General features: G+C 43.5%; 1 protein-coding gene across 1 annotated transcript in view; it reads right to left on the reverse strand.

Annotated features, from left to right (window-relative positions):
- Positions 1-534: 534 nt before the first annotated feature.
- The window catches only part of LOC138793876 (choline/ethanolaminephosphotransferase 1), a 67175-nt gene continuing 46058 nt past the window's right edge, over positions 535-21651 (reverse strand). The window contains exons 6-9 of the mRNA XM_069972597.1: positions 19856-19987; positions 16216-16374; positions 2252-2377; positions 535-960 (exon numbers count right to left, since the gene is read on the reverse strand). Coding sequence (XP_069828698.1) covers positions 841-960; positions 2252-2377; positions 16216-16374; positions 19856-19987 — 537 coding nt within the window. The 3' untranslated portion in view covers positions 535-840. The remainder of the gene's footprint in view (positions 961-2251; positions 2378-16215; positions 16375-19855; positions 19988-21651) is intronic.

Raw genomic sequence — 21651 nt, forward strand, 5'->3', positions numbered from 1 at the left:
ATTTACCAACCACCTCTGCTGGAAGTTTGTTCCAGGTATCTACTACTCTTTCAGTAAAATAATATTTTCTCACATTGCTGATCTTTCCCCCAACTAACCTCTCACTATGTCCTCTTGTTCTTGAGCTCAGTTTTTTACTAAAAACACTCCCCGCTTGAACCTTATTTAGTCCTTTAACATAATTAAAAGGTTTCAATCATGTCCCCCCTTTCCCTTCTTTCCTCCAGACTATACAAATTCAAATCCTTAATCACATCAAATCAAAATCACAGTTATACTTTAAGGGAAGTGGATAGGAGTCGCTGGAGTGTAATTTTATGCTGATGTCAAATCCTAATCAATAGCAAAGCATTCTGAAAAATATAGGTCACCTGACTCTTGGGAACTACACTATCTTTGGCAACTGAAAGTCACAACTTAAAGACACATGAAGAAGCTGCAGTCCTGTGCATAACACACTGATGTTACAAAGAGTTCTGTCAAATTATACATCTTTTGCACTACTAGAAGTAATCATACCAGGTTAACAAGAAATGGGTGGAAAAATATCTAGATTTTTAATTTGGGTGGAGGTGCTCTTAATAAAATCTTGACTTTTTCCATTTAAAAACAGTGGATATTAAAAAAAATTCTAATAGCAATGGTCAGAAGCAGGGATTTTTCTCATGCCTTTTTCTCAAAACGTTCAGAGTTCAGAGTTACGCAACATTTCAAGCATAGAAGAAAATCTGAACTCTGCAAGTTCCAGAATAAATTTCTAAGATGCTGTACTTTTTTTTTTTTTTAACTTTCTATCTCTTCTTGTTATGAAACATGCATTAACTTAAAAGCTTAGGACACTTAGTGGTGGTTAGAATGCGTAGTATGTGTCTTTATTCTGAAGACTTCAATGTGAAGATGAGACGCTATTTGATTGCAGATGCTCACACTGTAGCGGATCAAATCTAACAGTGAAAGTACCTGGAAAAAGATAAAAATTATTATTTTATTTACCTAGCAGCTTTAGAAAACTTCACAACATACTATATTCAAAAGGTCAAGATCATTAAGACTGCATTTATGCTTAGCAATGCCTCAAAACTCAACAAAAAAAAAGATTTTCTCATTTGTCTACAATTAGGATATGTTCACACTGAACAGGCGAGGAATTCCCCACCTTAATTTAACGCATATTCCACTAGAAATTCCAAGTGTAAAATATGTACAGAGCAATGTCCCATTGTGTTCAATGGAATTTCCACTCTTCTATTCACACAGTGTAATTCACTCCCGTAATATTCCTCAGTGGATCAGCTTTTCTTAAATCTCCAGCGTGTTAAAAGACTCTGTACCCACAATCTGCCCCCCCCCTCATACTGTCAGATAGCTGCTTTTACTCCAAAATATGGTTGATAAGTAGAGATAAGTGCACCTCGAGCATGCTCGAGTCCATCCGAACCCGATCATTCGGCATTTGATTAGCGGGGACTGCTGAAGTTGGATAAAGCTCCAAGGTTGTATGGAAAACATGGATACAGCCAATGACTATATCAATGCTTTTTTAGATAGCCTTATGGCTTTATGCAACTTCAGCAGCCACCGCTAATCAAATGCTGAACGATCGGGCTCGGATGGACTCATGCATGCTCGAGGTTCGCTCATCTCTACTGATAAGCCCTTCACACATTAAAACTCCTTATAATAGGGGTGTACATATATGTTCTTACTGCACAAGGTATTGGCAGTAGGAACACATATATATATATGTATTGCTGGTATGAAGGGGTTAAAGGGCTAAACAAATATTCACTAAATAACACACATTACAAAGTTATACAACTTTGTGATGTATGTTATGTTAGTGAATGGCCCCCTTCCACGGTTATGCTCAGCCAATTTCGGCTGAGCAGCTGACGACGGGGCAGAGGGGGGGCCGGCACGAGGGATGGTCGGAGCAGTTCGACCGGCCTCCCGAAGATGACATAATTATCACAAGATGGCGGACGGGGGTCAGATGAGTATAGAGCACTACACTTCCGGGTTTAGCGTGGGGGGATGGGACACGGGGAAGGGGGCCATTCACTAACATAACATACCTTACAAAGTTGTATAACTTTGTAACGTGTGTTATTTAGTGAATAATCGTTTAGCACCGCACTACCCCTTTAATATACAGATTTGGTTAATAACTTAAAAAGAAAAAAAAACAAAAAACAACAACCTCAAAACGTTAGTTTCAACATTTACAAATACTGACGCAATAAATGCTTACCAGTGCAATCCATAGTACTATATATTCATCAATGAAACTGTTAAAATACTGATTGAAAAATAACAGGGCAGGTCCAATAAACGCTGTATCTTGCAAATGCATTTCACTTTTTGTCATATGAGCAACCTGAAAGAAACAAACATTAGAAATTAGTCTGCATTTATTTTGCAATAAGAGTATAGGTAGTAATACCTAGATCTAGTAAAGCTGTATTGATATTATAGGGAATATTCCAACATACAAAACCTATTAAAAATATGGTGTACACTTTAAGTTTGAACGCGGTACCTGCCCTTTAACAGTGACATCCACAGCAGCCTTATAATAGTAAAGAAAATTGCTCTGTTACCATGAAAATCTTGTGAAAATCTGTATTTGTCATTAAAGGGGTACTCCCGGGGAGCTGTATAATCAGTGTATGGCCGGGGAGGGGGTGGCAATAGAAGGCTCCGATGACTTACCGCCCAGGTTTCAGCACAGGCTTCCGGATCGTGCCGACGCGTACTCCGGTCCCGGAGTCGCTTCCTGGTCTTAGCTGCGGCTTGAGACGTGACTTATCAAGGCAGCTCAGCCATTCAGCAGTCATAGCAGAGTCCCGCCTCGGCAGCTGAATGGCTGCGCTGCCTTGAGACATCACGTCTCAAGCCGCAGCGGAGACCAGCAAGCGGCCGCGGGACGGGAGTAAGGGGGGGCACGATCCGGGAGCCAGCACTAAAACCGGGGAGGTAAGTCATCGGAGCCTTCTATTTCCACCCCCTCCCCAGCCATACACGGATTAAACAGCTGGCCCAGAGTACCCCTTTAAGGAAAAATTTTAAAGGCCTGCCATCTTCTATAGTCAAATCGGGGACATGTGACTGTGTGGATGTCGTCAGGCATTGAGTGAAGCACCTGCAAGTTTTTTTTTTATTGGCTGCAGTCACTAGGTTTATGCATATTCAAGATATAGAATTTGTGTTAACCCCATTACTGACAGGGCTATTTTAGGCCTAAGGATCCAACATATGCAAATAGTATAGCGCCCATTGATTTGAATGGACCCTTTTACACATCCATGGTTGCTACAGATCTGTAAAAGGGCTGTGATCTGTGCTTCAAAACAATACCAGCAAACCATTACACAGGATGCATTTTAACCCCTTAAGGACAGAGCCTGAAATGGCCTTAAGGACAGAGACAAATTTTATGAATATGACCTGTGTCACTTTAGTCATTAATAACTTCGGGATGCTTTTACCTATCTGGCTGATTCTGAGATTGTTTTCTCGTGACATATGGTACTTTAAATTTCTGGTAAAATGGAGTCGATACTCATAAGGAATCTTTATGAAAAACACCAAAATAACGTGAAAAACTGTGAAAAAATGCATTTTTCAAACTTTGAAACCTTTCTGCTTATACAGAAAATGGTTATGCCACATAAATTATACATTAAATAGCATTAGCAACATGTCTACTTTATGTTGGCGGCATTTATTAAACTAGATTTCATTTTTTTTAGACAATAGAAAGCTTAAAACATTAGCAGCAATTTTCCAAATTTTCTGTAAAATTTCAAAATCAGATATTTTCAGGGACCTGTTCAGGTTTAGGCTGGGTTCACACTATGTATATTTGAGGCTGTATTTGGTCCTCAAGTCAGGTCCTCATAGCAACCAAAACCAGGAGTGGATTGAAAACACAAAGGATCTGTTCACATAATGTTGAAATTGAGTGGATGGTCGCCATATAACGGTAAATAACTGCCATTATTTCAATATAACAGCCGTTGTTTTAAAATAACAGCAGATATTTGCCATTAAATGGCGGCCATCCACTCAATTTCAGCATTATGTGAACAGAGCCTTTCTGTGTTTTTAATCCACTCCTTGTTTTGGTTGCTATACAGCCTCAAACATACAGCCTCAAATATATGTAGTGTGAACATAGCCTAAAAGTGTATTTGAGGGGCCTGTGTGTTAGAAAGCAACACAAAGCACCCCATTTCAGAAACTGCACCCCCCACACTCTGCAAAAGCACACCCAGAAAGTGTTTTAACCCTTTAGGGGAGTCACAGAAATAAAAGCTAAGTGTGTAAGAAATTTGAAAATTTTTATTTTCTGTGCAGAGATTTTATTGTAATCCAATATCTTTCATAATGATAAACCTATTACCAGAGAAATGCACCCCAATATTGATTGTCCCGTTTCTGCAGTTTATAGAAATACCCCATATGTGGCCCTATTGCGCTATTTGACGCAACCACAAGCCTCAGATATAAAGGAGCGCCTAGTGAATTTCAACACCTCCGTTATATTTGGTTATTTTTGACCAAACCACTTCAGGTTGGCAGAGGCTCTGGGGTGCCAAAACCTAAAAAACACCCCTAAAGGGACACCATTTAGAAAACTACACCCCTCAAGGAATGTAACAAGGGGTGCAGTGAGCATTTGGACCCCACAGGCGCTTCACAGATTCTCAGAACAATGTGCTGCACCCCCATGGCGCTTTATGTCCACATGTGGGGTATTTCCATAATCAGGGGAAATTGCTCTACACATTGTGTTTTTTTTATCTTTTAACCCCTTGTGAAAATGAAAAAAATCAAGACAAGATCAATGATTTAGTGTAAAAATTAAACATTTTTTACACTAAATGTTGGTCTAGCCTTGATTTTTTTCCTTTTCCACAAGGGGTTAAAAAAGAAAGTGAACACAAAACGTGTAGGGTAATTTCCCCTGAGTACGAAAATACCCCACATGTGGACATAATGTGCCATATTGGCACAGGGCAAGCCACCAAAAGGGACAGAGCGCCATTTAGAGGCTGGAATGGAGGATGGAGGCCATGTCGCATTTACAAAGCTCCTGTGCTGCCAGGACAGTAGAAACCCCCCACAAGTGACCCCATTCTGGAAACTACACCCCATAAGGAATCCAACAAGGGGTGCAGTGAGGATGTGGCCCCCACTGGTGACAGTCACTTACGTAGAACATGTGCCGTGAAAATAAAAAATAATTTTTTTTTATTTTCACGCCACAAATGTGGCCGTCACCAGGGGGCCATATCACCGCTGCCCCCCTTGTTAGATTTCTTATGGGGTGTAGTTTCCAGAACGGGGTCACTTGTGGGGGTTTTCTTCTGTCCCGGCAGCACAGAGGCTCTGTAATTGCATCATGGCATCCTCTAATGGGAATGGCGGCCATACCTACTTAGCTGGGGAAAAGGGACAATTCTAATTTATTTGGGGGTATTAGGCCAATTATTAGTTTATAAGGTTGGAAATGACAGGTGTCCATCAAATTCAACCTGTGTTGATCCAGAGGAAGGCAAAAAACCCTCGTGAGGCAGACGACAGTAGCCTCATCATAGGGGGAAAATTCCTTCCCGACTCCATAATGGCGATCAGAATAATCCCTGGATCAACGTGACCCCTGAAATAGGAATAAGGGACAGAATTTAAATAATGTAGAACTCCAGTGACGTGTAGTACGCCTTGAAGCGATCCAGTATGCAGAGGCCAGGGTGATCAGGACAGGTGTCACACTGGAAAATGGTGTCCTTCCTGATCCCCCTGTTACGCCACACTCTGCACTTCTTCTGGGGTCTCCCGTTCTCCAGTGTGGGGGACGTTACCTGGAAAATGTTGCCCTGGTGCGATACGGGGTCCTTCATATCCAGAAGCACTGGGTCCGCTCCATGGCTGCTAAATATTAGGGCTTTATTACTACTTCCGATATTTTCGTATTGTGCCGCAAGCTACAGTAGCTCAGGCAGCGAGAGACCAGAGGAGGGGGTGCTGGTATAAAAGTTATCCCCGTACAGGTGGTGGTGACCTTTATCCAGCAGTGGGAAGATCAGTTCCCGGACGATCTCCCCACTAACTCTGAGGATGGGAGGGGGGGAGGGGGCATCTGGGGCTGAATACGGGTGTCCCTTCCTTCATACACTGTAATGGTACGTGCACACTGCGGAATGGCGAAGGATAACCCTTTGTGCATTCCGCAGCTCGCACCCACCGGCGGACTGATGCAGACGTGCGTCTCCGCTCGTGTCACACTCCATTCTATGCACGGGCGGATTCCGCCCTCAGTCCAACGGAATCCGCCCGTGCATAGGATGGAGTCTATGACACGGGTGGAGACACGCGCCTGCATCAGTCCGCCGGTGGGTGCGAGCTGCGGAATGCACAAAGGGTTATCCTTCGCCATTCCGCAGTGTGTACGTACCCTAAATCTGTAAGTGTACCCTGAGGTACTGTCACAGAGTTTGTAGAATTTCACGCCATACCGTGATCTCTTATTGGGACGGTACTGGCGGAAAAGACGTGTCTGGGGGGCAGCGTACGCTACGCTACCCCCAGACACGTCACTGGATGATGATGATGAGGATGAATGGAGGAAAGAAGGATCCCCCCATTCATTCTCACTGGCTGTTTCGGTGTTGGAGGCAATAATAGCATATGCGTCCGACGCCAAAAACACCCTGGGGGCCATCTTTATACGGGGACTAGTATATGGGGTATGTAAATGTTTATTGTAAAACTTTATTTCATGTAGTGTAGTGTAATGTAGTGTTTTTTTGACAGTAAGAAAATAATATCCCTACGCCAAGAAAGGAGCTGCTGATAAATGCCGCACTTATGTGCGGCACTTATCAGCAGACAGTGGCGGTAGGATATAGGGGGAAAAAAATGCTCCTACGCCAAAAAGGAGGAGTTGCTGATCAGTGTCGCACTTACGTGCGATGCTGATCAGTACTCAGCGGCGTTAGGGCGCCAAAAAAAAAAAAAAAAAAATTGGAAATCTTTTTAACCTAAAGCAACTGATCAGTGAATGATATTCACTTATCAGCCGCTAGGGGGCAGTAGAGAGAAGATTGCCGGAGATTACCGAGGCCCGCCGAACACGAGGACCCGAGAGTTTCCGAAGATTTCTGACGCTGGACGAACGAACCCGGAAGCGACGCGAAGAAGACGCGAGGACGGCGCGGACCAAAGATCTTCGCTCCGGACGGCCAGATCAGGTGAGTATGGTACACCTGCACCGCACTTACCTGTTCTGCACCTCTCAGCTACCTAGCTGGGGGGTGCAGAACCCGGCAAAACTGTTTTTTACAGTATGATCGCCGTGATGGGCCGGCCGGTACTGGCCGGCCTATCACGGCGATCGTGGGGGTGGCATCGGCGCCATCTTTGGTGGAGACACTAACGGCGATTGGTGCTATCTCGGACAGCACCAATCGCCATTGCTTTCCGGGCCACCGGGTCACCGATGACCCGGAAAGCTGTTTTCAGATGCTATATGCTGATCTGTATAGATCAGCATATAGCAGCGATCGTCGGCACGGGAGGGGTTAATCACCCCCCGTGCCGACGAGCAGAGATGGCCTGCTATACATTATAGCAGGCCATCTTCCCCGACCGCTGTGTGTGAACACACAGCGATCGGGGAAACATCGGGCGTATGTATACGCCCGTTTGCGTTAAAGCCCACCCTGCGGGGGCGTATACGTACGCCCGATGTCGTTAAGGGGTTAATCAAAGGGCCCGTGCAATGCAGACAGGGACGGATGTACATCTGAATCCTGTACGTAGGTGCAGGTCGAAAATTACAAATTAGATTACAAGCTTGTAAATAGAATACCGATTCTCCCCTCCCCCTCATTTACAGCATGATGAAGTTTTTTTGCGGGACAAGTTTAACTCTTTGACCCTGTAAAAAACAGGCCAAAGTTCATTTTTGCTCTTGTTTTCTATGTTATCAAGCCTGTATGATTAAAATGATACTAAAATAAACTTTAAAAAGTTGTTTCAATTTTATGTCGCCCCGTGTAATAGGGGCCTTACAGGGACCTATCCTCACTACAGTCATGGCCAAAAGTTTTGAGAATGATACAAATATTAATTTTTATAAAGTCTAATGCTTCAGTTTTTAAAATGGCAATTAGCATATACTTCAGAATGTTATAAAGAGTATCAGCTTAACGGCAATTAATTGCAAAGTCAATATTTGCCTAGAAAATGAACTTTATCCCCCAAAACACATTTCAACATCATTGCAGCCCTGCCTTAAAAGGACCAGCTAACATCGTTTCAGTGATTGCTCCATTAACCTCTTAAGGACATATGACGTACCGGTACGTCATATGTCCGCACTTGCACTTCAAAGCGGGGCCGCGCGGCGGCCCCGCTTTGAAGTGCTGCGATCCCAGGTGCCGCGAGTAGCCCGGGACCGCTGCTATTAGCGGGCACGGTCTGATCGCCGTGCCCGCTAATTAGCTAATCGGAGGCAGCTGTCAAAGTTGACAGCTGCCTCCGATTACCGGAGGCAACGTTTCCCTGGTGTCTAGTGGGGGAGATCGCTCCTCCGGGACCTTGTCCTGGAGGAGCGATCTCCGTTACTGATGCCGGCCGGGGACGCGTCCAAGATGGCGCCGTCCTCGGCTCGGCACTCGTTTGTTTTCGGCTGCAGCAGCCGAAAGCAAACGAGTGCCGATCTCATGGATCTCTGCAGCATATCTATGCTGCAGAGATCTCAATGAGAGATCCAAGTGTATATACTAGAAGTCCCCCAGGGGGGCTTCTAGTATATGTGTAAAAAAAAAAAAAAAAAAAAAAAAAAAAAAAGTGTTGTTAATAGTAAAAAGCCCCCTCCCCTAATAAAAGTCTGAATCACCCCCCTTTTCCCAGGTTTTAAATAAAAGTAAACAAATAAATAAATAAACATGTTTGGTATCGCCGCGTGCGTAATCGCCCGAACTATTAATTAATCACATTCCTGATCTCGTACGGTAAACGGCGTCAGCGCAAAAAAATCCCAAAGTGCAAAATTGCGCATTTTTGGTCGCATCAAATCCAGAAAAATGTTAATAAAAAGCGATCAAAAAGTCGTATATGCGCAATCAAGGTACCGATAGAAAGAACACATCATGGCGCAAAAAAATACACCTCATACAGCCCCATAGACCAAAGGATAAAAGCGCTATAAGCCTGGGAATGGAGCGATTTTAAGGAACGTATATTGGTTAACAACGGTTTGAATTTTTTACAGGCCATCAGATACAATATAAGTTATACATGTTATATATCGTTTTAATCGTAACGACTTGAGGAACATGCATAACAAGTCAGTTTTACCCCAGGGCGAATGGCGTAAAAACACATTTCCCCCAAATAAAAAAAATGCGGTTTTTTTTTCAATTTCACCACACTTTGAATTTTTTTCTGGTTTCGCAGTGTACTTTATGCAAAAATTCAGCCTGTAATTGCAAAGTACAATTAGTGATGCAAAAAATAAGGGGTCATGTGGGTTTCTAGGTGGAAAAATGCAAGTGCTATGACCTTTTAAACACAAGGAGGAAAAACCGAAAACGTAAAAACGAAAATGGGCCATGTCCTTAAAGGGTTAACACAGGTGTGGGTGTTGATGAGGACAGGGCTGGAGATCAATCTGTCATGATTAAGTAAGGACACCACTGGACACTTTAAAAGGAGGCTGCTTGGCATCATTGTTTCTCTTTTGTTAACCATGGTTATCTCTAAAGAAAAACGTGCAGTCATCATTGCACTGCACAAAAATGGCCTAACAGAGAAGAGTTTCGCAGCTAGAAAGATTGCACCTCAGTCAACAATCTATCGCATCATCAAGAACTTCAAGGAGACAGGTTCCATTGTTGCCAAAAAGGCTCCAGGTATCCCATGAAAGACCAGCAAGTGCCAGGACCTTCTCTTAAAAGTGTTTCAGCTGTGGGAATCGGGCTGCCAGCAGTGCAGAGCTTGCTCAGGAATGGCAGCAGGCAGGTGTGAATGCATCTGCACGCACTGTGAGGCGGAGACTCTTGGAGCAAAGCCTGATTTCAAGGAGGGCAGCAAAAAAGCCACTTCTCTCCAGAAAAAACATCAGGGACAGACTGATATTCTGCTAAAAGGTACAGGGAGTGGACTGCTGAGGACTGGGGTAAAGTCAATTTCTCTGATGATTTCCCTTTCCGATTGTTTGGGACATCTGGAAAACCGCTTATTTGAAAAAGATGAGGTGAGCGCTACCACCAGTCTTGTCTCATGCCAACTGTAAAGCATCCTGAAACCATTCATGTGTGGGGTTGCTTCTCAACCATGGGAATCGGCTCTCTCACAGTCTTACCTAAAAACACAGCCATGAATAAAAAATGGTGCCAGAATGTCCTCCAAGAGCAACTTCTCCCAAACGTCCAAGAGCAGTTTAGCAATCAACAATGCCTTTTCCAGCATGATGGAGCACCTTGCCATAAAGCAAAGGTGATAACTAAATGGTTCAGGGAACAAAACAGATTTTGGGTCCATGGCCAGGAAACTCCCCAGATCTTAATCCCATTGAGAACTTGTGGTCAATCATCAAGAGACGGGTAGACAAACAAAAACCAAAACATTCTGACAAAATGCAAGCATTGATTGTGCAAGAATGGACTGCTATCAGTCAGGATTTGGTCCAGAAGTTGATTGAGAGCATGCCAGGGAGAATTGCAGAGGTCCTGAAAAAGAAGTGTCAACACTGCAAATATTGACTTGCTGCATTAACTCATTCTAACTGTCAATATAGGCTTTTGTTACTTATAATATGATTGCAATTATATTTCTGTATGTGATAAAAACATTTGACAAATGCACATAAAAACCAGAGGGCAGCAGATCATGTGAAAATATAATATGTGTCATTCTCAAAACTTTTGGCCATGACTGTACATCCAATCTATAATTTTATTTAAACCAAAAGCTTCAATAACTCTTTACTGATCCCTGTCACTACGCTGATAACCCTCTCTCTGCAGAGGTATTTACAGGTATCCCATCCTTAACATAAGTTCATTAATAGACACTAAATTCATCTACCTGACAAATCGCCATCATGTCATATCAAGCACTTATACATAAAGTGATAGTTTAGACCATGCAGTTTTTTTCACATGTAGTCTATAGTTTATGCAGCTTCTTCCAGTCACCCCTTCGTTTTTGTTTTATCACCCCTGCAACCTGGAATTTTAAACTTTTTGTTTCATTGTTACAGCACTCCGTAAAATGTTGCTGGGGTATATACTGTGTTATCAGGCACATGAATAATATCTGCCTCTGATCGGCATTTGTAGGGGGTGGACTTGGGAAGATTAACATATAGACAACATATATGACTGATACTCTGGCTTACAAAGACCTTTCCTGGTAATATAAACTCACATACAGTACATTTAGGGAAGGGAACCTTGGCTCTCCAGCTGTTGCAAAACTACAACTCCCATCATGCTTTAGCTTTGGCTGTCTAGGCAATGTGGGAGTTGTAGCCCTGATTTAGGGCCATATTACACAGTCCAACATCTGCTGGATCAGCGCTTGCTAACTGAGCTTATTACATAGTCCGATGATTGTGCAGCAAGTGAGATTATGTGTGCATATATATTTATTGTTCCTTGCTGCGTATATAGAAAATAAAAGTTATTACTTACCTCTCTATGCTTCCTAGTGTCCTCCTGCCTGTCCCCCCTCACTGCAGCCAAGGCTGAAGCTTCTAAATCCATCTGTGCAGTGACAGCTTGCTTAGCCAATAACTGGTCCATACAGGATAGTGCCACGGCCAGTGATTGGCTGAGTGGCCTGCCCCTGGGTGTAGAAGCTTCAGCCATGGCTGCAGTAAGCAGGCAGGAGGAAAATGGGAGGCATGGAGAGGTAAGTAATAACTTTGTGTTTTCATCAAGATTTTTAAAAGTAGCTGAAAGCCAAGGATCAGTTGATGATCGCCTCCTCGGCTGATTGTTGTCTTTATTACGGGCCGATTCTGCAGATAACTGCACCATGTACTAGGACCCTTACTGCACAGATAGGCCCCTACTGTTTTTAACAAGTAACTATGGGTCAATTGATTCTTTCAAAAATTTTCCCCTCCTATATGTAATTTGGGAGGAATCTGGGAGTATCACAGCCAGTAATGGTGAGTTTACACAGATTTATCTGACAGATTTTGGAAGCCAAAGCCAGGAACAGACTATAAACAGAACAGGTCATAAAGGAAAGACTGACATTTCCTGTCTTTTCAAGTCCATTCCTGACTTTGGCTTCCAAGATCTGTCAGATAAATCTGTCTGTGTAAATTCACCATAAATCATCCGATTTAAAGTAACCTCTTATGACTTTGTTAGCAAGGCTTGTCTTTATGCCTTTTTTAGCCGTTTTCAGATGCCCACGTCTCCGCAATCTGTTTTTAAACTCTCGGTCCCAACTCTGCGCTCTTTACTGACATACAGTTGCAACATAATCTAAGATACGTAAGATACTTTGCTAGTGGGTATTCCACTCATTAGAAGATTTGGGTAGCAGGTCTCCCACTTGAGCCAAGTATTCCTTGTTGATGGTTTTCTATAGACTGTAGTTGTGATTTTATGGTCACTGGTTAATTCAGTTTTTAAATCTTGGAATAACATATGTGCTGGACTGATGGTACATGAACCTACCTACAACTTCCTCCCAACCCACTTAGCTATCCACTTTACTGTGCAAGGTGCCAAGTGGGGCAATATTATCGCTCAGGGTACTATATGTAGAGAAAGGTAAGCAGAGAGCAGGTAGAATGCAGAGCCCAAGAGGTTTTTCTGGCAGTTAGAAGGTGGAAGAAACCGTCTGGACTGGAGAAAAAAGGGAATGTGAACACTGGTAATGTAGGTCTGTATATAGGGTATTTTGTTTACGGATTTAACACTAGAAAGTACTGCACTCTCTCCATCACTTATGTAGGATTTTAGACGACTTTATACTTGTGCACACTGTGCAATATCTTAACATAGCTCCTGGGAAAATTAGCTTTGTCTCACTGGGACACAGATAGAAAGCCTCCAATGCAAGTGTGTCCAAGTGTATATTATAATGAGCTTCAGTGTGTACTGTAGAGTGTGATACAATTTATCTCAGGGAGCATGGTTTGGGCCTATGGGAACTTTAGTTTTACACTAGAAAAACTTAAATTTACACTGTCACCTCCTTTTTGCATTATGACTTCTCTACACAGGTGTAAAGTGTAAATTTAGCAGTTTTCGTACCTTATCCCTTAGACGACCCTGGACGTAGGGTTACGTCATGGAAGTCTGTCCCCAGACGACCCATGACGTAACCTTACGTCCTGGGTGTTTTTTCCCGCTATGAAGCGCGCTCCGGAGCGGAGCGCGCTTCATAGCAGGTGGGGGCCGGCTGCAAACAGCAGCCGGGACCTCACCGGTAGTGACACGCTGCAGCGATCACGCTGCCGCGTGTCATTAACCCCTTAAACGCCGCGATCACGGCGCGACCGCGGCGTTTAAGTGTAAGTGACAGGAGGAGTCCCCTGTCACTTACCGATCGGGACTGCGGGGGTCCCGATCGTTGAAACGGACTGCCGGAGGTCTCTCACCTGCCTCCGTGCGGTCCGATCGGCGATCTGCTACACTGAGCCTGCACAGGCAGGCTCAATGAGCAGAGCGCCGATAACACTGATCAATGCTATGCCTATGGCATAGCATTCATCAGTGTAGAAATCAAACTAATGAATGTACAAGTCTCCCAAAGGGACTTCAAAAGTGTAAAAAAAAAAAAAGTTCAAAACACTAACACACTACCCCAAAACCCCTCCCCCAATAAAAGTCTAAATCACCCCCCCTTTCCCATTATATAAATAAAACATATAAAAATAAATAAATAGATAAACATATAATATACCGTAGCGTGCGTAATTGTCCGATCTATTAAAATATAACAAGCGTCATTGTGACCGGTAAACGGCGTAAACGAAAAGAGGGGAAAAAGTGCGCAGATTACCGATTTTATGTTACATTATATATTAAAAAAAATCAATAAAAAGTGATCAAAACGTCCGATCTTCACAAATATGGTATTAATAAAAACTAGAGATCATGGCGGAAAAAATGACACCCCATACAGCCCCGTAGGTGAAAAAATAAAACCGTTATAAGCGTCACAATAAGCCCATTTTATTAATATTTAATTGGCAAAAAAAAGGATTTAATAAAAAAAAATACATATATAACATTAGAGAATCTGTGTAACCTGCATATGGTTGTGTTCGGACTGACCTATAGAATAGTGTCATGTCGCTGTTACCATATAGTGCATTACGTAGACACAGGAACCCCCCAAACGTTACCATATTGCATTCTTTTTTACGATTTCACCTATTTATATCTTCATAAATAATATATTTGGAATTCCATCATACATGTTATGGTAAAATGAATGACGCCATTACACAGTACAACTATTCCTGTAAAAAACAAGCACTTACATGGCTTGTAGATAGAAAACTGAGAGTGCTGGAGCTCTTAGAAGGGGAGGAGGGAAAAACGAAAACACTAAGATCAAAATTTGCGTGGTCCACTGGGTCATTTTGGGCCTGGTCCTCAAAGGGTTATTGTATATCATACGTCATGGTGTTTGTTCCACTAAAGTGTTCTTATATCATGTGCGTATTGTGCTACACGGGCAGGGCTTCGTGGGCGCAGTGCCACATAGCCCCACCCCTCGGTGATGTCACCGGTGCATAGGCCCTGCCCCTCTGTGATGTCATCGGTGCATAAACCTATAGGTCAGACCTTTCAATGGCCGTTGATGGGGCAAGGCCTTTTCGTCCATAACATTACAGAGGGGCGGGCTACAGTTGTGACATGGGCAGGGCTAAGTGGAGCTGCGGTTGCAATGCTTCGCCAAGGTAGCACAATAAGCAGAGGATAAAAGATCATTTTTTACTGGAACAAGCACCATGATGTACAATATAAAATAAGGTATGAAAACTGCAAAATTTACACTTTACACCTGTGTAGAGAAGTCATAATGCAGAAAGGGGGTAACTGTCACTTTAAGTGAATTATCTTGATTTGGTAATTGGTTAATTTGTAATTAGTAATCTCATTATGAAACATTGTCAGTGTTGTCGCCAGTATTAATGGTGCATTTACACAGAGATTTATCTGACAGATTTTTGAAGCCAAAGCCAGAAATGGATTGGAGCAGAGGAGAAATCTCAGTCTTTCCTTTATGACCTGTTCTCTGTTAGTCTGTTCCTGGCTTTGGCTTCAAAAAATTTTCAGAATTGCCCTGTTGACCAAATTACCTGTAAACTGCCCTGTGCATAACACATATAAACCACCCCCTGCTGTCCTGCAAGTTTAAGTCAAAGCTTCCACTGTATGTCTTATGTGTATCTATTTATGTTTATGGGGCATGCAGGGGTTGTCTGCAGTCTTGATTATGATTTCCCTACTGATTCATTCTGTCCCTGGAAGCTCTTACAGACAGGGAAACAGTCAGTCTACATCATAAGAAGACACACTAGAGAATCTACTAAAAGCAAATAGTGACAGGCAATGTGATAGAGGAGTGTTATAACACTGCAGTTAATCACTATATCACTCACATACTACTAAATGTCATTGCTCTCTTGGGCCCAAAAATAGCAATAGCAGAATTCTGTAAATGGAAAGATATACAGAAAAGGCTGGGGGAAAGGTGGGACGAGTTGCCAGGAAGGGTCTGATAGGAGATTCTGTAATCATGTAGTTCAAAAGGAAGTCCACCAACACAGGACAGACCACTTCCTGTTACACATTAGAGCATTTAACTTTCTGGTTACATGCCTGAGATGAAACAACTGCACAAACAGTGATTACAGATGAGCAGCATTTGAGCATACAGCCTGGAAAACATGGTACAGCCATTGGCTAAATCTAGACTCTCTAGGGCTGCATCCAATCTCTTTATTCACTGGTATTCAAATGCCGAACGATCACACTCAAGCATGCTTCCGCTCATCTCTTCCAGTATTGAGTTATTACATAGGAAAACAAAAAAAAACAAACACAAAAGCACAAAAAAGCCCTGTGGCACTACCAGTGCTTGTCTGCAATGTCTGAGAAAAAAGGCAGAGTTGTCAAGCAAAAAAGATTGAGACAGACAAAAAAAAAAAAAAATTCTTACCACTAATTTATTTGTTACTTTGGCAGAAACACATCCAAATGCAAGAATATAAAGGCATGGGTGCTTCTCAAACAGCTGAACAGTAGATTTCTTGTATATCATAGTGGCTAGAACTATGACACTTCCAATATGTAGCATTGGGGATAATACACTAGTACCCTATAAACAGAAAAAGAAAGGAAAATTATGTTAGGTAGGGTGACACTACATATTCTTTAAATGATAAAAAATCTCATGAACAAACCTAATTCCTATGAATTTTATTGAACCCTGGCAGCTCCCTTAGCAAACGTGCAGGAAGCTCAGCAGCAGCTATGTCCAACCGCTTGCGGAGGCACAAACAGTCCACACAATATACTGTAAGAATTGCCATTCTGACACTTCTATAGTTAAACAATTATGGAACCTTGATTAACTACATTTTAAGTGTACCCATCATTACATTAACCCCCCCCCCCAGCAAATATAGTTATAGGGGAATTTCACTCGAATCAGGCACATCAGAGACAACGATCAGCCGATGACAACAATCAGCTGATTACGTCAAATGATCTGACACCAAAATCGTCCGCTGACCAAGAGCTAACGACTGAATAAACTTAACACATTACACCTCCCCATGCTCCCGGTCTTTTCCTGCTCACTTACCGACAACATGACTGCAGCTTCAAGAGTGGTCTCTGAGCTGACAGACCACTCAGCCAATCATTGGCTGAAAAACACTCTGAAGCCATGGCTCCAGGGAGAAAGCAGTGGGCAGGGAGCGTAGGGAGACCGGGAGCGTGGGAGGTAATGTATTAAAGGGGTATTCCCCCCAAGATCTAAAAAAATAAAATGCTCCCAAACCTAGCCATTCTTACGCACCAAGTCCCTCTGAGTATTTTGAGCCATCTCCCGTCTTTCTAGCTGCTTCCGTTACATAGTTACAAGTTTTTTTAAAAAGCTGAACTATATCCAACATGGCGCTGGCCAGAAAGCTACATCTCCCATCATGCAATGCTAATGTTTGATTGGTACATGCTGTAGCAGAGCTGATTCACAATATATAGCAGAGTTGAATAAGTGACGCAGCAGAAGTGATTGTGTGATGCAGCAGAGGTGAGTGAAGTGGGGGGGGGGGGGGGGCGGCGTGTATCTAGGGGTGCCGCGGGCCGGTCGATTTCCAGTTGCGGGGGTGGGGGTAGTTATTGTTGGGGACGCTTGCCAAGTAAGGGGAGTGCCGCCGCTGCTAGTAAGTTACAGGGGGCGGGGATCGCTGGTGGCGTTTGCCGCGGGCCGGGCGATTTCCGGGCGTGGGGGGTTGCAGCCGCGGGTGAGTTAACGGAGGGGGAGGGGGGTGGGTGTTGTCGGTGGTTGAGATTGCTGGCGGGGGGGGGGGGGGGTTGTTGGTGGTTGAGATTGATGGGGGGGGGGGGGGGGTTAGTAAGTGGAATGGCAGTAACTGAGTTCCCCCGCGGCCAGACAGCATCTGTAATAAGATGCTGGGAGCGGGAGACTGTACTCAAACGCTGCGCTGTACTGACACTGTCACATGGCTGCTTCGTTACAGCGTGGCGCTTGTGAATACAATCTCCCCTGCTCCCAGCATCTAATTACAGATGCTGTCCAGCAGCAGCACCTCTGTCACCCATGGCCCTCACTGGGGGGTGGGGGGTATGGGGTGCCGCCTGTATACCCCGCCACGAATGATGCGCGAGTGAGCCGCCGCGGATGACAGGGGTGGCGTGAGTGACCGGGTCTGTGCAAAAACGGTAACGGGGGGAGTGCGCCAATGCCGCCAATGATAACAGCGGGTGGGTGGGGGGCCGGAGGGCGGTTGCCAGTAAGCACCGCCGAAGTTCCGCAAATGAGCCCAGTGAGGGGCGATAGCCGCTGGTGACGGGGGGGGAGTTGCCGCCGGTAAGCGCCGAAACGAGTGAGGGGGCATAGTCAGGGGGTGAGCTCTGGGGCTGGGGGCACACTGTTCGGGTGAACGGGGTGGCTGCTGTTAGAAAGGGAAACAGTGACAGCTGCACTCTCTAACAGCAGCCACCGCTATCAGTGTACTCTATCACTTCGATTTGGCTGGGTTAGAAGCGCTAACCCGGCCCATTGAAGAGATGCAGGACACGTGATGCCGTCTCGGAGGGTTGGGGCCAGTAGCAGGGAGCGGTGTCGGAGTGGACTGAGAGCTGATGATTATATGCAATCCGTGGGGGTGGGGGCACCTAGATAACAGCAAAACTGTGCAGAATCCGTAATAACTTTATATTGGAAAGATGGAAAGCTACGGGTGGGCAACGTATTAATGCAAAAATAATTTTGGGTGGAATACCCCTTTAACTGTTTACGGCAAGGGATGCATGGAAATCACTAACAATTTTGTTATACACACACACCTTGCTCAATGAGTATCGAGCTGTGTAATAGGCTCAATAAACGAGTGCTGATCTAGCATAGATCTCCTATGATCATTCTTTGGGCGGAGGAAGGAATCCACCCGTGCATAGAATGAAGTCTATGGCACGTGTGGAGACGGGGCTGTCCACGCTGGGGTGCGAGCTTCGGATTACACAACAGACTTTCCGTCCTATTTACTCAGTGTGCACATACTCTGACATGTCAATTCTTTGGGCAGATTGCGCTTGAGAAATCCCACTGAAATCAATGGAACAGGCAAAACTTGAAATTCCTGTACTTTTCCACAGTGTGAACATACCCCTTTGGGATTATGCTTGGCTGCAAATTATTGAAGAAACAGTTTTGATGACCGGAAGCATTTTTTGATGCAGGACTTGACATGCTGGGGCAAATTATTAATCATTTTTTAAGAGTAATCTACCCAGTCCATTCGTAGAAAAAAAAAAAAAGAAAAAGAAAAACACAAGTCAATGTAAATGTAGCCCTAGCCTTTTTTTTTTTTTTTTTAACTCCTTAAGGGTAGGTTCAGACTATGGAAGCCACACGGATAAGTTCCGGCGGATTCCGTGGCTCGTACCCGTTCACTGCGGGGCGCATATCTGCCCGTGCCATAGACACCATTCTATGGGTTGGACGATTCCGTGTCCTGCCGAGAGAATAGACATGTCAGTTCTTTCGGCGGAATGCAGAATCCGCCCGGCCATAGAATGGTGTCTAAGGCATGGGCGGATATGCGTGCTGGCAGGAAGGGTACGAGTCGGAATCCACCGCAACTTATCCGTGCGGATTTTGAAGTGTGAACCTATCCTAATTAGGGAGCAGTCTTTCATATATTTTCTTCATCTCCTTTTAGTAGCTATAACACCTCTTATAGAACCCTGTACTCACCCTTTGGGTACAAGCTCAGTTAATGAGCGTGTGGCATACGGTCTCAACACTTGTGTGCTGTATGCATGTATGGTGCATAAAGTTAAAGGGTTAAAGTTATGCATTCATTTCTTCTCTTTAAAGTCAAGATGAAAACTTATCAGCTATTCACAATAAATGTCTCAGAAGGGGGGGGGGGGCATCCAATTGCTGAAACTGCACACTGCTCCTTTATTCAAACCCTATGAGACCGAGTAAGTGACAAGCTGTAATCTTGGCATACCCTTGTTAATAATTCATTCTTTAGATAATCCAACAATTAAAAAAGTTTTTTTAAACACTTAGCAAGATACATTCTACAGTTTGCACTTACAGCTATTGTTGATCCATTTTTTCCTACTCCACCTGTAAAGATAACTCTGAAGTAATTGATAGAGGAAAATATGGTGCCTGCAACAGTGCAGAAGGCAGGAACTAGTTTCACTTGCACATTCAGTACAGGGATCTTCAACACAGAAAACAGAAAGAAAAAATAAGCAACAGGTCTTAAACAGTACTTGTATTACGTATAACACATGTAGGTGAATACAAAGGACGCAAAAATAAGCAGCATACAGTTTATGGCAATTATTTTATATGTAAGAAAAAGTTTAGAAGGTTGAGATGTAATATTTTTAGCAGAAGACGGACATTGCATCTTCCATGAAACCTGGAACCTACGGATGGTGAAGCTGCACACTGGAATGAAGGTCCTCCTGTGGGGTTGTGTCAGTACAGTCCCACAAAGATTTAAACACTTTCAGCATTCCCAGCATCATAACACTACATGATGCCGGGAGATCATCTATTCATCTGATCAGCTTCAGCCGTAGGTTCCGTGTTTCACAAAACGTGTTAATGTCCCCTTACTAGGTCCTAAGGACTCGCTGCTTGTGAAAGAGGCACAATATAAGCTGCCCCAAATAAAACTTATTTGCAGGAGCATTTCAGTAATAAACAGAATATATGAACGCAAACTGTTGTAAATAGACTGTACATCCCATGCACTGACATTTAACCCACAGTCTGCTGACAGCACTACAGATTATCGGTTCTGAACATTTGTACAGGAAATTATCTGCACGGCCTCCTGTCATTAAAAGAGACATCAAGTGTAGCGTTCCCTGTTAGGATCTATTAGCAGGTTGGGATGTCCTAATCCAGGGGTGTCAAACTCACATCCCCTACAGTTGTTATAAAACTACAATTCACATCCTGTCTTGACAACCAACAGCTTGAGGTGCAAAACTGTGTCCAAGCTGATAGCTTCGTTCCTTCGTATTATAAAACTGACTGCCTGTCTGGGGGTCACGGTCTTGACATACACAATGAATGTAATTGTTGTGCATCAGGTACAGAAAGAGTATTGCAATTTAGCTTTGTCCCATTCCAAGTGAATGGGACTAAGATGCAATACCAAGCAAGATACTAAGACTATGGAGACTGGAAATACAGTATGTAGCAATGCAGCCACATTCAGACCTCCATCAGTCTAATATTCATGACCTATCCTTAGGCATATCCTTTGTTTATATACAATTCATGGTGGCCTCCCTTGTATTAGCTCCTAGTTAGCCTAAATCAGGCTTTTTAATGCTTTTTCCAGTGTAAGGCTATGTAAAAACAACATTTTCTTCAGCTATGTTTAACCCCTTAAGGACCGGGGCAATTTAGATTTTTGAGTTTTCGTTTTTTCCTCCTTGTGCATAAAAGGCCATAGCAGTTGCATTTTTTCACCTAGAAATCCACTTTGTACTTTGCAATTTCAGGCTGAATTTTTGCATAAAGTACACTGCAAAACCAGGAAAAAATTCAATGTGTGGTGAAATTGAAAAAAAACAAAACACATTTTGTGTTTTTAGTGGATATGTGTTTTTACGCCATTCGCCCTGGGTAAAACTGACTTGTTATATATGTTCCACAAGTCGTTACGATTACAATGATATATAACATGTATAACTTTTCTTGTATCGGATGGCCTGTAAAAAATTAAAACCATTGTTTACAACTATACGTTCCTTAAAATCGCTCCATTCCCAGGCTTATAGCACTTTTATCCTTTGGTCTATGGGGCTGTATGAGGTGTCATTTTTTGCGCCATGATGTGTTCTTTCTATCGGTACCTTGATT

Source organism: Dendropsophus ebraccatus, chromosome 5 (genome assembly GCF_027789765.1).
Source record: "Dendropsophus ebraccatus isolate aDenEbr1 chromosome 5, aDenEbr1.pat, whole genome shotgun sequence".
Taxonomy (NCBI): Eukaryota; Metazoa; Chordata; class Amphibia; order Anura; family Hylidae; genus Dendropsophus; species Dendropsophus ebraccatus.